Source organism: Columba livia, chromosome 12, assembly GCF_036013475.1.
Source record: "Columba livia isolate bColLiv1 breed racing homer chromosome 12, bColLiv1.pat.W.v2, whole genome shotgun sequence".
Taxonomy (NCBI): domain Eukaryota; kingdom Metazoa; phylum Chordata; class Aves; order Columbiformes; family Columbidae; genus Columba; species Columba livia.
Genome location: NC_088613.1, coordinates 2,307,428 through 2,323,591, shown reverse-complemented (window position 1 = coordinate 2,323,591; position 16,164 = coordinate 2,307,428). Strand labels below are relative to the sequence as shown.

The window sequence follows — 16,164 nt, the reverse complement described above, 5'->3', positions numbered from 1 at the left end:
TTCTGACAGGGTAGCTGTGAAAGAACTTGGACCTTTTTCAGGCCTGTGTGGGAAGGCAGGACAAACACAGTCTCTCTCTCAAATCTCACCAAACTTCCCAAAGCCAACGTGAGACCGTACAGGCCTTTCCCAGGCCCTTCATGCCAAGGCCAAGTTCAGATGGGGGCCAGATCCTGCTATTTGGAGTGCACAGTTTTGACTGAAGTGCTGCCCTTACCTGCTCCGTCTCTCTCCCAGCGGGACCCACGCTGGGCTCATCCCTTCAGCCGAAGGGACGGCTCTGACACAGGTTGGGCTGTTTCAATCAGGACGATGTTTCTTTCCCAGTCTGTTTCTGCATTTGTACAAGTAGGACAGATTTGGGAAAGTTGATAAATCAAAATGAACAAGTACCACTGGAATTAACAAATCACAGTCAACATGCACTTGCCAAATAAAAGCATCAGAAAGGTTTTATCGGCCTAAATATTGAACCCAAATTTTATTTTTTGAAAATGACATTACACACATCTTGCAAATGTACATTTAGATGAGAAAACAATGAGTAACAAATATTGAGAGCAAAGCTATAAAGTGGACAGGTTCTCTGCTGCATGGCATTGCATTACAAGAATACTCAGACCTGGGATGGTTATTACAAGTAGTAAAAACAGTTCACAACACCTCACAAAAAAGGAATTGTTTTCTAGAAAGTCAAATCTTCTAACAAAGGAAATTCTGTTAAGGGAGAAGAGGCATGGGGGGTAGATGTGTGGATCTAGGTCCATTTTGTGGTTTTGTGGCAGGGCTTTGTGGGGTTTTTTAAAATCCATTTCTTACAAAATCCGTCTTTGTGAGTGACGCCTCTTTTCCAACCCTTTGACTGTTTCCTGTGCTCCATTGCCACCAGAACCACAGCTATTAAACAGTAATCCCTGCGTGCTCAACTCAGAGCTTGGCAGTGTGGAGGAGCTGTCTGCAGAGCCCCAAACAACGTAATTCCAGTACACCATCCCCACCCCCTCCCGCTGTCTATCCAGGGAAATCAAAAAGCGTGTGCAAATCAGGGGCCGCGGGACCAGACCCGTGTACAACAACCACCAGGTGTGGAAGCCACGGCCAGTACACCACGTGCCACATGCCTCAGCTGCAAAGGATCAGCAAGATCTCCTCGTGTACCAGTGACACAAACTCCAAAGATTTAATGCGTTCCCCAGTTCAAGCAGAGGCAACAGGCGACTGATCTCCGTCTGTTTTACTGGGAAAGTTAACAGTCTAATCAAAGTGCCAAGATGAGGCGCTGTGAGAAATAAGTTCACCAAGAGAACCTGTTGAGAACTGCTTTTCAAACCTTGTTGTATATTATTTATGCCCAAATCTGTACTTTACAACCACGAGAGAGACAAAGACAGAAGAAGAGAGAGGGAGAGAGAGAGAGAGAGAGAATCCTTCCAGGAGGAAAGGAAGAGCTAATTAAGAAGAGAGAGGTACAGGACCATGCATTTACTCTCAAAAGCTTGTTCACGAGCAAGCTAACATTTCTAACACTACAACCACTCATCTACATCTGTTTGCTAAGTAACTGAGTTCTACCTACAACTAGGGAGCAGAAGGGGGCTTTTTTAATCGTTTCTTCCCCCTCCCTTTTAAACGTCAATAAAAATGTTTTCTGTACAAGTTGAATGGCACAAAAGGTGGTTAAAATGCTAAATAACTCACCACAAATGGAGAATGCAAAATTAGTTCAAAACATGCATGGACTGTGTACAGGTAAGCGAGGAATCATTGGCATAAAGCTGCAATATATTACAAGATGATACAGTTGAGATCTTTTGGAATAACCTCTGCTTGTTGTGTCCCTGTAAGAGAATTTCACTTTAAATTCAGTGTAAAGGGAACTCAAGGTAGATGGCCAAGCAGAAAGTTAACTACGGGCAACATTATTTGTCTGAAGAGAAAAGCATTTCCCCTCGCCTTCCACGCTCTCCCCCAAGGTACAAAAGTCAACGTGATTAGGATTGCTGCAGGTTTGCCAAAAGAAAGGTCAGATAGGTCTGTTTTAGGAGAACAAAAACACCATTTAAATTAATAGCTCTTTGTACAATTAAATACCTTATTATTTAAACAAAAACAAACTGAATTTTACCAATCCCAACAAAACAACAACCGAACCCTTACCACCCATGTGTCCTCCAAGGTTATGTACACAGAGTTTAAAGTATACCAGCTAAACTTTAAACCTGGCTGCCCCTCCAACGCCCACCTGCTGAACGACAATAGAAAATACATCGTGGCCTCTCAGTTATATTATATTGCAGCTTTGTTATTGATTATGAAATCATACGAACTCAATGAATGACCTAAGACAGTAACCCGTGATCAAGGTGCGGCCGAGCTGCGGGTCTCCGTCCCTCGGCACACGCGCAGCCCGGGCAGAGCCGCGGCCAAGGCGGATCCTGCTCTTCGGAGAAGAGCGGCCTGAAGAGCTCGGGCGGATGCGATGGGAGCTGCTAACCCTGGCTTGTGATTATATTTGTGATTCAGAAAAGAGGCAAAGGCTAGCAACAGCGAGGTCAGCAAGCTGAGAGCCCTTTCCTGTGCTTCTGGACTACACAGCGTCGTAAAAGAGAGAGTATCATGGAGGGGAATGTGTCGTCATTTCAGAGAATAGAAGGAGATTTGGCTAGACAGGATTTCTGTTTCTAAAAGACCCTAAGTGTCTTCTAAACTGATAATTGTCACTGTACTAGTACTGCCACGGTGATAAAGCTGCTTGGATCACACATGATTTAAACAAGAAGAAAACTAAGAAGAATTTTACATGTCAGAATTTGGCATGTAATTATAACTCACAGGCTTTCTTGTTCTTACATTCAATACTTCTGCTTCACCTTATCTATAAACACCAATTAACAGTGCAATTAATTCCCTAGACATTCTTCTTTTTAAGGAGACACATCATTAGACATCACACTAAATCTGGAAAAAAGCTCTTTTGCTGTAAAGGGGAGGGGGGGGGGGGGGAATAAAAGGTGTGTGGTGTTCTGCAACCCCTCAGTGACTGCACAGCCAACATGACAGAGAGACAGAATATCCCAACATTGCAACTGCCACCTGCAAAGTGAACTGAGTGAAAAACCCATCCGTATCTGCTGTGCAATGGTGGGAAGCAGATGGAGAAAAACAGCCAGGCTGGAATTAAAAAAACCCAACCAACCAACAACAAAACCCACAAAAAACCTAAACCCAAACACCACCACCAAAAAACCTACTCAGTGTTCCACAGGGATTCTCTGGAGTTAAAATTCTTCAGTTCGAGAACTGGGCCTGGGCCCCAGCTCAGGGTCATTTGGTCCATTACAGACATTTCCCCAGTTTGACTCTGCACGTGGGTGTCTCAGAAACTTGGGTGTTCAGAACCAGGGTTTGGTTCAGGTCACCCCGACCACCGTGTTCCGTTCTGACCGCACACGCCAGGTGAATCACTCTGCTCTGCAACAACCCCACTGCTCCAACGTGCCTCAAATTATTCTCCATTTCCTATATATAATTGTTGCAAAAGGAGATGCAAGAACCAGCCTGGATAAAAACTAAAACCAGCCTTGAGTTTAGATGAGTCATCGAAAATGAACCAAACCTTCCTTTTCACGTTCAGAGCCAACCACAAATGTCTATTCTGTTTGGTACGAGGTGAGGCTAGAAAGAGAAATGCTGTTTCTACCTCTGTGAACCTGCTGGGCTCAGAGCGTGTCTGTTGGCAGACGGAAGGGAGAGTAAAGTGAGATAAAGCCAACTCTTTAAACAAGGAACCTTCGCAAATCAGGGTCTCCTCTATATTTTCTGGGTCTAATTTTCAGTTCTAAAAGTTTTAAGATATTTCAATAAACAAAACTCTTTCAGTTTTACTATTAACTACAATAAAACTATACAAAATAGCTCCTCTTTATAACTTGCTATTAGAGTGTTTGTACAGGAGATCACCTTACGGCTGGGGTCAATGAGGTTTTCTCTGCAAAGTCTGCAGCTGTCACCCAGGAAACTGAATCTGCACTTAAATAATCAATCAGACAAGAATTATTGACAGTAATCAATCTTTGAAATAGGAGACCTTGGACCAAATGGATTCAGCTCCCTTAATTACAGAGGAGCTTCTGCCTGTTTAAAAGTAGCAGAGAATTAGGTGTATTGGGTTTCACTAGTTCTATATTGAGCGTCTGAGAATCTACAGAAACAAGAGGTACAATCTTAATGCAAAAAAAAATATCTGAGACTAAACAGCAAAAAATGTGTTGAAATAAGTCAGTTGTTTTGCCTTTTAGGATTAAATTCACAAGCACTGTAACTCTCCTGAATTTAGAAAAAAGATCTCATGAGAAAACGGGTGTTAAACACAGATCCCCTTGTTCAGCGTGGGCTTCCACCGACTTATCGAACGCGGCAGCCCTCACGTTGGGGGCTGGGCGTTTCATGGAGGAATCAGCCCAGCCTCTGGCTGCACAGCAGTGCAAGGGGCTGCTCAGTGCAAGGTGGCTCCTCACCCTGGGGCTGCTCCTTCTGCCAGGGTGTGCTGGCTCCCCGGCAGCTCTCCCGCCCGTCCTCCTCCCAGGCACCCGATTCTTTGCTACTTTTGATCTGATAGGGAGGAATAAAAATAAACCCAAACCCCAGGTTGGTGCTGTCATTCAGCAAAGGGCTGGACCTGCCCTCCCGCCTTTCAGGGATGACACGTGCTGGCAGGAGATTAAACAGGAGCAGGGGAAGAGCTTCAAGCCTTAAGCTCTGCTGCCTGTGGCCAAGTGTGACCTTATTTCTGCCATGGGGAGTGGGACACACAGTGGTGTGGCTGCATCCCTGCTTAGATACCTGCAGGGGCAGGAGCTCGCTCACCACACAGCCCGGAACCCCGGCTGCTTTTCTGTCCAGCCCAGGCTGTGGGTCCTCAGCCAGCCCCAGCCTCCCCTTTTGTTTATCTCTCAACTTTTCTTGGCTTTTGTCTTTCGTTAGTCCCACACAATGGCACGGATGCTTCCAGCGCTCTGCCTCATGCTCTCCCTTCCATTTGATTTTCTGTGAAGTTCAAGCTCATTTCATCATTCAGTAAATAACTCCTAATAAATTCCCCCTGCCATTCCTCTTAGAAAGAAGTCTGTTTTCTTTGTTTCCCATGACACTGGCCATCATGGCATCTTTCTCTAATGATGCCAACTTTCTGTTTTTTAGCCAAGAGACTCTAATTACTGCAAACATTTGTTAATTCCCTTTGGGCATCCTCCTTCTGCAGTCATTTGAGTGATAAACTGTCAGACTTGGGGAAACTCTAAACTGCCTCAAGAGTCCTGAGTTACAGTTCATTGAGATACAGAGCAAGGGCCAAAATAGGTTAATTCAACAATGTGCATTAAGCAATGAAACTGAAAGGCAGCTCTTTCCCATGAAGCCGTCTGGCCATGAACACTTTCTAAACAAGAAAGCTTTCAACAACAGGCCCACTGTTTTCTTGGTAGAAGGCCACTGAAATCACCAGCCTTATTTATCATTTACAAATACAGGGCCCACATTTTGAATGGTAAAACGAATTGCCCCCAATATGTACACATACGTGTCACAAAAAGAGGGGCAGCAGGGGACTGTATTCAGGCCAGAGGTGGCAACTCCAGATGAGAGAGCGGGTTGCTGGATGAGGACGTGGTCCTGCTCCGGGGTGTTGCTGGCTTCACGCATTTGGGGATAACTAAAAGTGATGCGTCTGTCTTTCACCATTAGTAAAACGATGAAGCATTTTTACGGCATAATTTTGAGAGAGCCAGAGTTTCTGAAAAGACTTGCTAAAGACAATGGACCGGTTTGCTTCTATAAGGTCTTCTGACTTTGCTAAGTAATGAATAAATCTTAAGAGCAAGCTCTCCCATAGCTCTCTGTATCAGCTTATCTCAAAGCACCTTACAGATGGAGGTGAGTATTGCGACCCCATGGCACTAGGACAACTGCTCTGTCCACTTTTACACCAAAGACCAGTAGCTCTGACATCCCAATAGCTCTGACATCCCACTGCTGAATCCACCAGGTTTGATTCTCATTTGCTCAGAAGCTCATCTATTGGGTGAAAATGTGTATCAGTGATTTTAGCCTTCTCCAAACAGAGTGTCCTGAGGGATGGATAGTGGTCTGTGACCACCGAGCTCCACATCTTCATCTGCAGAAGCAGAACTCATACCCTGCAACTGGGATTCTGTCAGAGCAGCTATGCAATCGCATTGCTGAAAAAAAAGAGCCTTTCTGTCCAGCCACTTACAATCTCTGAGCGTCTCCCCTCTCCCTATTAAAACATCGGGTTTTGTCAGCTTGGCTCCAGACCTTCAGACAAACATCAAATGGTTAGATCTGTTCCAGAGGACACAAAACAAAATGCGGGGTCTATACACATTGCTGGCCTCAGCCCTTCACATGGAGGCACCAGAATGAGACACCAGGAGCCTAGAAGAAGGGTGAAGGATATCTGAGCGACAGAATCTATAACCAATGCAGCAGAACCCAGCCCAGTTCCCTCCGCCATTGGTGAGGAGCAGCTATGCTGCGAGACACAAGACTCAGCTTTAACATTTCCTGAGATACCACGGAGAGGCCTGTTCGTATTCATAGAGATGGGACAGAGGCCTCAGCCAGAAGAAATCTGTGACTCCGGAAACAGTGATTTGCAAGAGCTGGTTAAATAAATGCAGATGGGCTAAACGTCTCAAGAATCAAAGTCAGTCCTGTCCCCTTTTTTCAAGGCCATTTTCACCTAGGCATTGTTGAGCACTTGTATAGTCCTGCTTCTGGAGCCCAAAGCATTCTGGAAGGCACTTAAAGTCTTAACCTTCTTGGTCTCATTACACCAAGATGGTGTTTCAGCTGGATCTCTTCCAGGTATCTTGTGTGAAGCGTTAATCCTGTTGCACGGGCTGACCTCACTCTTTCTCCAGATAGACAGAAAGGATCTCCACCTTGTGCCATCCACCTGCTTCTACACAGAACCTCACCAGTGCCAAACGCTGCCCCAGCCTGCTTCCCTCAGCTACCACAAAAACAACTTGCACTAGAAAAATAAGCTGTTTTGCTCTGTCTTGGTCACGACCTTCTGTGTGGTAAACGCACCTCTGTATAGCTTCTTCCTGCTGGTGGATTGTCTTAGCTTGAAGAGACACTTTCTGGACTAATTTTGTACCCACTTTACTTGGCTGTTTTTTCTTCCTTTCTCTAAAAAGGATTCTGTCTCTACTATAGTACCAGACAACTCTGCAATTGCCTCGAATGGATGTGACAAAATACCGTCCTGTGCTCTCAGAGCAGTGACACCTCAGCCCCTAGAGGCTGTGGCCCCCGGGGCTGCAGCAGCACCCGTGCAGGGGGGATCCAGCCTGAGCGATTCCACAAGGTGCCCTGGAAGTTGTTTTCTAAGCATAGTTATTTTTCTGATGTCGATGGAAATAGCATACTTAGTGATTCTCGCTCCTGAAAAGCCTCTAAGTAATGTGCAGATTTAGGAAGCACAGACAATGGTACACAAAAGCTATTTCCATCTCCCACTGCAGAGTGGACCAAGGTAAAGTCCCATTGCCAAACTCCTTCAAGGTGCAGAGTCTTGGTTGGCGGTTCAGCTGGTGGAACTGAAGTAGCTCCAAATCTTACAACAGACAAGGCTTTAACCCAGAAACTTCAGGATATAAATGCTTTACAAGTGACAAAAATCCTAAGGCTGAAGATATTGCTGCATTGCCCCAATCTCCTAAAGTGAAGGCAATCACTGGGATTCAGGAATACTACATAGATCAGTCTGTGCTTGGAGGATTGCTTTAATTCATTCCTAATGACTGTGTCTGAAACAGGTATTTTCACTGTATATACAATTTGCTAAAATATCCTAGATACTGAATAGAGGCAGGTTTCAAAGAAACAAAGCCCTACTACTTGAAGACTCCCTCCATTTTATTTTTTAATACTGTATTGTTTTAAAACAATATAGTCTTCGTGATTCAATTAGTCTCTGAAAACACTAAAGGCAGCCTCAAGAGGGAAATTAGATGGGGTTTCTATAGCAGAATTAATATGGCGAATCCTCATATCCTGTGGAGTTTTATGTGCTTGTAAAGGTAGGGAAAAAAAAAGATAAACTCTGGAGTATATAGTGGAATTACTATAATCTGTTCCAGGGCCTCACAGGGTCTGGAATTACTATATTATATTGAAAGTAATTACTAATTCATTGCAGTTCAGGAAAGCTTTCTGACCAAACCCAAGCTTATATCTAGCGAAAAATGAACAGGAGTAAAGTATGTGCTAAAATTTAAGCATGACTTTAAATTATTTCCTCAATCAAGGCTGTCCTTATATTTAAATGACTAAGGTACAATGCCTGTGAATTGTTTCTCTTTGTGTTCAAATCTATGTTAGGGATCCTACAAAGCCAAAGAGAACTAGTCTGGAATGTAGGTAACATTCCACATGCATTTCTGTACAAGAACTCATGCAATATTGGCATTAATACAGACTTAACTATATGTTACAGCTGAAACACTCACTGACTTCTCCTACTGCCCAGGCATTTCTACCTAGAAAATTGCTTTTTAAAACTTGGGCATTTGACCTCATACCCTGTTTTCTTTGTGGCTTCTGCTGGTTTGAATGGCTATTTTTCCCACTGAACATTTGTTTTATTTCTTCTTGTAGGCCTTTTCAAGGTCCCCCCAGTTCCCTGAGGGAATCGTCGGGCTCAGCCCCAGCCTGGGATGATCCTCATGGAAACACGAGTCCACTCCCAAGGGAGCATTTGCAGGATGGGGTTTAGGCTTTGTCACCAGGTGCAGCTCAGGAAGGCGGCCGCGGTGATTCCTTAGCATGCTCCACCAGGAAGAGCATCTTCAAATAACCAAACGCTGCTTGTGGCAGGAAGGAAAGGAACCACTTCTCAACAGCTGCCTCAACAACCATCCATCCAAAGGTGCATTCACCCCTTGGGATCCTGCTTTACCTTATCCAAACTGAACTCACCGATCCTGGACGAAGACACATCTCAGACTCATTTCTTGTGGCCATGAGCTCTAGCAGTTCAGTCTGCTCATGGATATCAAAGATCTAGGTTTTCCTGGTGGATCTGCGGTGAGTGCCCCGTACTGAATTCAAGAGAACCTAGATGTGATTTCATGGCTGGTCTCTTGGTTTAGCAGAGACTCAGAGGAAAGGTGGCAGGACATGCTGACCCTGACTGTGACAGGAATGGCCTGTGTCACTGGAGTGACACCACCTTTGACTGGAGTCCAAGTCCATCATCTCCAGCAGGCAGGGTCATGACTACTAGTGAGGCTCCCTGGGAAGGCAACCTGGGGAGGGACTCTGAGATTTACACCAACAGAACAGATGAGCAGGTAAAAGCACATCAAATTATCCATCCCACTAAAGCTTTTACTAAGACAAAAGCTCTGATGAATAATATTGGTAGAACAACCATGGCCTTTGACATCCTTATATGCTTAAAGAGTCATTTTTTCATGACCAGTGTCTACAGTAGCACCCACAAGATTAAACAGCCAAAAATTAGCACCCATAACCAAATCTGCACCCGGGATACTTCAGCACCTTCTGTTAGAGGATCTGAAAGCACTTTACAAATGTTAACCAACATTTGGCCTCACAAACCCTAGTGAGGTAGAAACAGTATTGTCCCTGTAGGGACAGACAGACAGATTGAGGCACAGGGTTACTAAGAGACCTGCTCCTGTTCAGACACTAAATTCAGCAATACCAAGGGCTGAATGGAGGTGCCCTGACTACTGCACTTGTGTTTTGTCCACACTGCCATCCTTTCCCCCAAAACCTTCAACATGAGCCCTTGGCCTTTGAACTAAACCCAGGATTCTATATACAACAGGTGAAAGTATCATTTAACAGTTGCGTAGTCAAAGCGTTATTGGATTAAATGAAGTTTTTTGTGGGAACAAATTATTTCTTGTGCAAAACTCCGGGTGTTAATGATCATGCACTAAGACTACTGGGTGCAAATCTGGTGCATGATAACTCTGACCCCTTGCTAATTCCCAATCCTGGCCTCTCTCAGATAAGTTGCATTGTATTGTCACGTGAAGCTCTAAAGACGCAGCCTGCACAGATTGTTTCACACCAGCATTCCAAGCAAACAAAACGTGGAGTGGCTTTGGGAACAACCCAGCATTCACAGAGCATCAAACATCACAACGTTCTAATTCATTCCAATCACAAGGGGTTGCGAGGCGATAGGAAATAGGTGTGCATGTTGAAACAAAGGCAAATAGAGCAACAAAGAAAGATTGGATTGCACAGATTTCGTTTCGGCAAAGTTCCATAGTCATCTGTTTCATCGCAAGCTTATTCCATGAGAAGGGAGGCAATGCCAGCCGGCCTGTGACAAAGCTTCGGCGCAGTAAAAACCACCAGCCCTGCGTGAATGGATGAACTCTGCATTCCGTAGGAGTCGTTACTGATTAACAAAAGCAAAAGGTTTTTCTAAATACAGTAAGTTTGTTTTTGTCAGAAAGAAGAGTTTCTTAAAAGATGGGTTTTTGAGCACCACAAAATTCCATTTGTTAGCTAAGTAGAGAATCTGGCCATAGTTAGGAATACGGAAGTGTAAAAAACCAAATATGTAGTCTTAAGCATTACAAAAGCTATCAAAACATTCAATATTTTGAACTGACCTTTTTTTCCCCCTACATGCATCTGTTTTGGCAGTGATAACAAGGTTTCTAAACTGAGCTATTGTTATTACTGTTCCGCAATTGTGGGTTGGTTTTTTTTTGTACATTTTTCTGCATGTGTTTTTTAAACAAAAGAAAATTACCAGCTGTTATAAAAAAGAAGGATCTGGAATCCTTGCTCCCAAAACACAGATACAACGTTTTCCTTTATAAAAAGTGTATTGATTTCTTGCTATAAAAAGTGATCTATAGGGTGTCAAACCTGAAAACAAATGTTCACAGTGTTTTCAGTGTTGGCTGTTCACAAGGCATTGCTGTTACAAACAGAGATAGAGAGATACCATAGCGTAGGTGTAAGAGTTTGTTCCCAGCTAGCAGTATCTTTGGATACGTGAAAGATGTTTCACTCCAGATAACTCAGCTAACTTACAGTTTTTTGCTTAATCATTAAAAAAAAAGAAATCCCAATATTTGAATCACTATTGTACTAACCTTACTCAGCACCTTATGTGACGATTCCTAATTTAATCCAAGATTCTGCTGGCATGTTAAGCATCAAACTAGTAAGTCATTGCTCTTCCTGCCCTCCAACAATAAAACCAATACTCGTTAGTATGCAGGTGCTAAAATCAGGGCTGCAAATGAGGAACAGGTGAGCTGGCAAACCTTGGCAATTTGGACAGGTGGAGAATATAATTTGCTTTGCTGCAGCCTGCAAATTGGTCAGCAAGAGATCCGCTTGCACACTTCCAGAGGGAGCTACTTTGCTATCACTAGGAAAATTACATAGTTGCAGCAGCAGAAGAAATAATAGAAGAACATGGGAAATGCACAGGATCATTGGTGTATTGGCCCCAAATTGCACACAATATCCACTTTGAATCCCTAGAACTTAGAAGAATGGTATCCCTCTATCTCTATAGACTGGCAGGTGTTGATTTGTGGCACAGAGGATAAATCACAGAAAAAAAAATGACATCATAACTGTGTGTCCTTTGTCTGATTTAAAAGCACCAGTCACCTATCTGCTTATTTTGGCAGAAGTACTCTACTGTATCTTAACCATAGCTTGCAATATGGACATTTAGCTTCATGTGGCTTTACATGGAATCTCCAAGGGAATCGGAGTCATCCAAAGACAGAGGCAGATACAAGTCCTGTAGGAAGAGAGAGCAAAATGTTAACTCACACGGTCACTTTCCACCTTTGGTCCTGACTAAGGAAGGAGTCGAACGGTCCCATTCTGTGCAGTTTGTAGAGAGAGCCTGGAAGACTCGGACACCGGTTACTGGACAGGCTGACCAGTTGTCCAGGTAATTTAAGCTAAAATCAAGGCAGGTTACTCACACAGAGCAGCCCGTGCACCTTGGTACCGACAGAAAGATGGCTGTTCGGTGAGAGGTTTGAGAAGAGTTTTTCAATCGCCTCTGGATCAATGTGTCCATTATAGCTCGTGTATGAAAGAGCAGGACCTTTCCTAAACAGGTCTCTTGGAACCTGAGTCCACAGTAAAGAGTCTTACCTTGATTTGACAGTCGCCATTAGGACAGATCTCTAGGGAAATCACATGTTCCATGATCTATTATTGATTTTGAGTCATTTCAGATTGATTAGAAGGGTTAAGAAAATAATCCCAAGTTTATAATTTGGATCAAATGCTGAATGTAAAGTTTTTCCAGGGTCTCTTTTGGAGTAACCATCTTATTCCACTTCCTTAGTGTTCTGCATGCAACTAGGAACACAAACCTGCTCAAGGGCTAAAGCTCTCCTTGGACCTTTTTGAACTCAGACTCACCCACCGATAATAACTGTGAGCAAAATGAAGAAAAGGCCACATAGAAAAGAAACTTGCAACAATCCTGATATAAGAAGGAGTAAAATCCAACTCTGTGGTGAACTCCACCTAAGCGTTTATCATTTGAGTTTTAGGGGAAAAAAAAGAAAAGCGACCTCATCATAAGCAGGAAATTGCTTCTGGGAGGAAGACAATGATGCATGAATATTCTGGTGACCTAAAATGTTACATTGGTGTTTGCTGATTGGCTTTAATTAGTGGAGAGGCTCATAGATGGATTGGCTTTGCCCTCAGCAGTCAGCGTCTCTTACAGTGTTCTAGGGGCTTCACTGGAAAGGTCATGAATCAGCCAGCTGAAAACCTACATAAGACATGAAAGAAGGTGAGTTTTCCTTGTCTTTAGCAGGAAGCAAACACTCCTCGCCAGAGTCCTGCAGGAGATGGTGCTGGAAAGTATTTTATGTCCTTGATGGCTGACGCGAAGGATGCAGATGACAGCATTACTTTTGCTGGAATACTCACAAGCAATTGTTGAATTCAGACTACGGGCCAGATCCTGTTCTCAGTTTTAAATTAATAATAAATCTGCACCCATTGTGTTAAAATTGGTGCATTTCCTCAGACTTAGACTGAGCAGCTGAGATCAGAGGGAGTTCTTAAGGAAAACAGAGATTTTATTTGGATTCAGCCTTGGCTTTGCTAATGGAAGTCAAATAAAGCTGAGTAAATGCAACCTCTCCACATGTTGGGAAAATTTTAAAGATCTGATTTTTGAGAAGGCCAAAGTCCACCGCAGGCTCCCCAGAACCACTCAGCCCCACGTCCAAAGGTCCGTGATCCAAAATCTTACATGTCAGAGGTGTAATCCAAAGCCCACTGGAATTTTGGGGATTCTTCCCACTGACTTCTCTGTGCTTTGCTCCACCATGATAACAACTGTAGTCCAGCTGCTGCTACTGCTCCTTGCTTTGAGGGAAAACATAATCCTCAAACAAGATGAGTTCAACCCGTGCAATCTCGCCCCTATCAGAGTTTCTTAATTACTCTTCCAGAATTTAAAGTCAATGCAACTTGGGCTGAGAGGTACATTCTGATTCCTAAAGAGAAATCCCACTGACCTCCTCTCACACTTACATTTATGTCTAAATTCCAATTGCTGTACCAAGTACAGACTGCTGGAAGCAACACTGTGGCTATTCCAGAAATGAGAAAGCCCACGGAAGTGGCAGTCTGGACTCAGAATGACACTGAATAACGGGAACATAAGAAAGCTGTGACTGCTGCTGTATCTTTTAAATAAATCAATACATGAATTATCTATGGTCCAGCACAGGTTCACTGATCTCTACTAGGATGCCGTGCTATCTTTTAGACACCCTGATTTTTACCAGGAAAACTGCCTACTGTACCAGAACACGATTACTATATTAACATTAAAAAATCACTTATTTCCTGTAAAACAGCGCATGGTCTTGAATAATATTAATAAAAAAAATTCCTTGAGAAGCATCTTTAAGTGATGTGTTACAGCTTCGGTAACATTTCCATTTCTCCTGCTCTTTAATGGACCAGATGTGCCCACATTTAATGCTTTTCAAGAGAGGAGGATTTATATGAAGATCACATCCATTAATAACTTGTGAACTTTTTCAGACAGTGATGAAAGCTCGGGGCTAAGTTATCTCTACTGATCCATATGTATGATCCCCAGCATACATTAATAACTCCAGAGGAAGGAACAGGCCAGTGATTCGTTGTTCACCATCGCTAAAGCCCAACCCTTTGAGTAATGGGCCAAATTCTCCACTGTTTCAACATAAGGAGTTTTGCTTCCAGAGAAGAACGCCATGGCTTGAATGATGTACACATCTGAGCAGACTACGGAAAAAACAGATGTAGTAAGGTATAAGAAACGTAATACCTTGTGCTTCCGGAGGCTCCCTGGGCTGGTGGGTGTGGAGATCGGGGACTGCTTTGATTTGGGTGTCGACAGCTGGCTGCTTGAGGTCCCATTTGCTGTCAGAAAACGAGACAGAAGCTGGTGATCAGACAAGCAAGAGGAAGATCTTTGTCCATCAGGAGATGGAAGGTATCCAAACATTTAACACAAAACCACTATATTTAGTCATGTTAGGCAGGAGATAAAAAATGAGCGAACAGCATGGCTGTTCACCCAACTTAAGGCTTTCAGCTGTTCAGGACAATAGACTGTAAAATAAGTGAAATACAAACTACATTGAAGGAGCAATATTTTAACAGTACAAATATTCACCAAATTGATCCAAGATATACATCGCCAGAAAAACAAAAAGACAATTTCTATGTTCTCAAACAGTTGAACACAATTGAAACCACATGGCCCTGAAGGGCATGAGTGGAAACCGGAGGCTGCAGATATCCCAGATCCTACACAAGAAATGTTCGATGTCAAATACACTCATTACAAACTAGACAAAAAGCTGCCCAGAATGCCCTGGTTGTAGTGAGCTGTGCCTGGGATTAAATGACCAAAGAGCTCAACTTCCCTGCCACTAGCAGGAAGGCTGGGAGAACAGTGGGTGTGCAGCAAAAAGGTGTAATTGCTCTAGGGAAGGACATAAATTCCCTAATACAATGAGACCTTTAAGTGTGACAGCAGGGATGTTAATATTTTATGAGCACCAAAGAAAAAACAGACGTGATACCCAAATCAGAAATCCAAGGAGATGGATGTGTATCATTACAAAGACGAAGTTTTGCAGCAGGAGCAACAACTAAGAAGCCCAGTTTGATCTTCTTTGTGTCTGATGATGAAGAATAGTGACCATAATCAAACTTACATGCATTTTTTGAACTCAAATGCAAGAAAATAACAAGAGGCAAAGAGCAGATCCCAGGTGGTGTATAATGCTGCTGCTCCACTAAAATCTGCTGGTGACTTATGGTAGTGAAGGATCTCACATAAGCTCGACTATTGGAAACCATTCTTTATAACTGGCTTTCATTTTAATTATTTTTTCCCCATCATGTTATTGTTTGTGTATTATATCTTATTTATGTCATTGTATTTGCTTTACAACCTCAATTTACCATCAAGCCCCTTTGTGGCTATGACACATCCTTTCATTGTGTGAACATGTGCACTACCTTTTTTCATAGGATTTTACCTCCTTCAGTGCACAATTTGTACTTGGGAGATAGATCAGGCTTGTCCAGCAAATGAGAGAGAGGATGGAGAACAGGGCATCAGATCCTGTTTACATGGCTGTGAGAGACCCAGGTAAACTGAATTGTGTGCCTGCTTCTCCCAGAGATATTTCAGCCAAACTCCTCATATGCAATTGTTCTTGAGTGCTGCTCAGGTTTGCCTGATAACTGGGACTCGGGATCTGAATTTCCAGCAGTTATAAGCCCCAAGACCTGTAAATGAGTTTACTGAGGTCCATCTTTTGAAATCACGTTTCCATCAACGAACAGAAGTGGAAAAAGCAGGGCCCAAGGATCACAGTCAGTGCTCAAAACGTGTGGAAATACCTCTTTTTCTATCAAAGTGTAAAACAAGGTTAATACTCCTTGCTCCGTTGGGTTCCCAGGGTTCTGTGGATGAGTTTCTAGTTTGAGGAGCACACGCTCGCACATCGCAAGAGTGGGAGAAAAAAGCTTGAAATACGTGGACGGTTTTGTCTCCAGGTCAGGGTTTGAAGA

General features: G+C 43.3%; 1 protein-coding gene across 7 annotated transcripts in view; it reads right to left on the bottom strand.

Annotated features, from left to right (window-relative positions):
• Positions 1-451: 451 nt before the first annotated feature.
• Positions 452-16,164, bottom strand: part of DCX (doublecortin) — a 118,069-nt gene continuing 102,356 nt past the window's right edge. For 4 of the 7 annotated variants that reach the window (XM_013370193.3, XM_013370194.3, XM_065077263.1 and 1 more), the window contains exons 6-7: positions 14,402-14,496; positions 452-11,842 (exon numbers count right to left, since the gene is read on the bottom strand). In XM_013370193.3, the coding sequence (XP_013225647.1) occupies positions 11,786-11,842; positions 14,402-14,496 (152 nt within the window). In that variant the 3' untranslated portion in view covers positions 452-11,785. Of the gene's footprint in view, positions 11,843-14,398; positions 14,497-16,164 lie in introns of all 7 variants that reach the window. The other 3 variants (XM_021300303.2, XM_021300310.2, XM_065077262.1) reach the window with 1 other exon arrangement.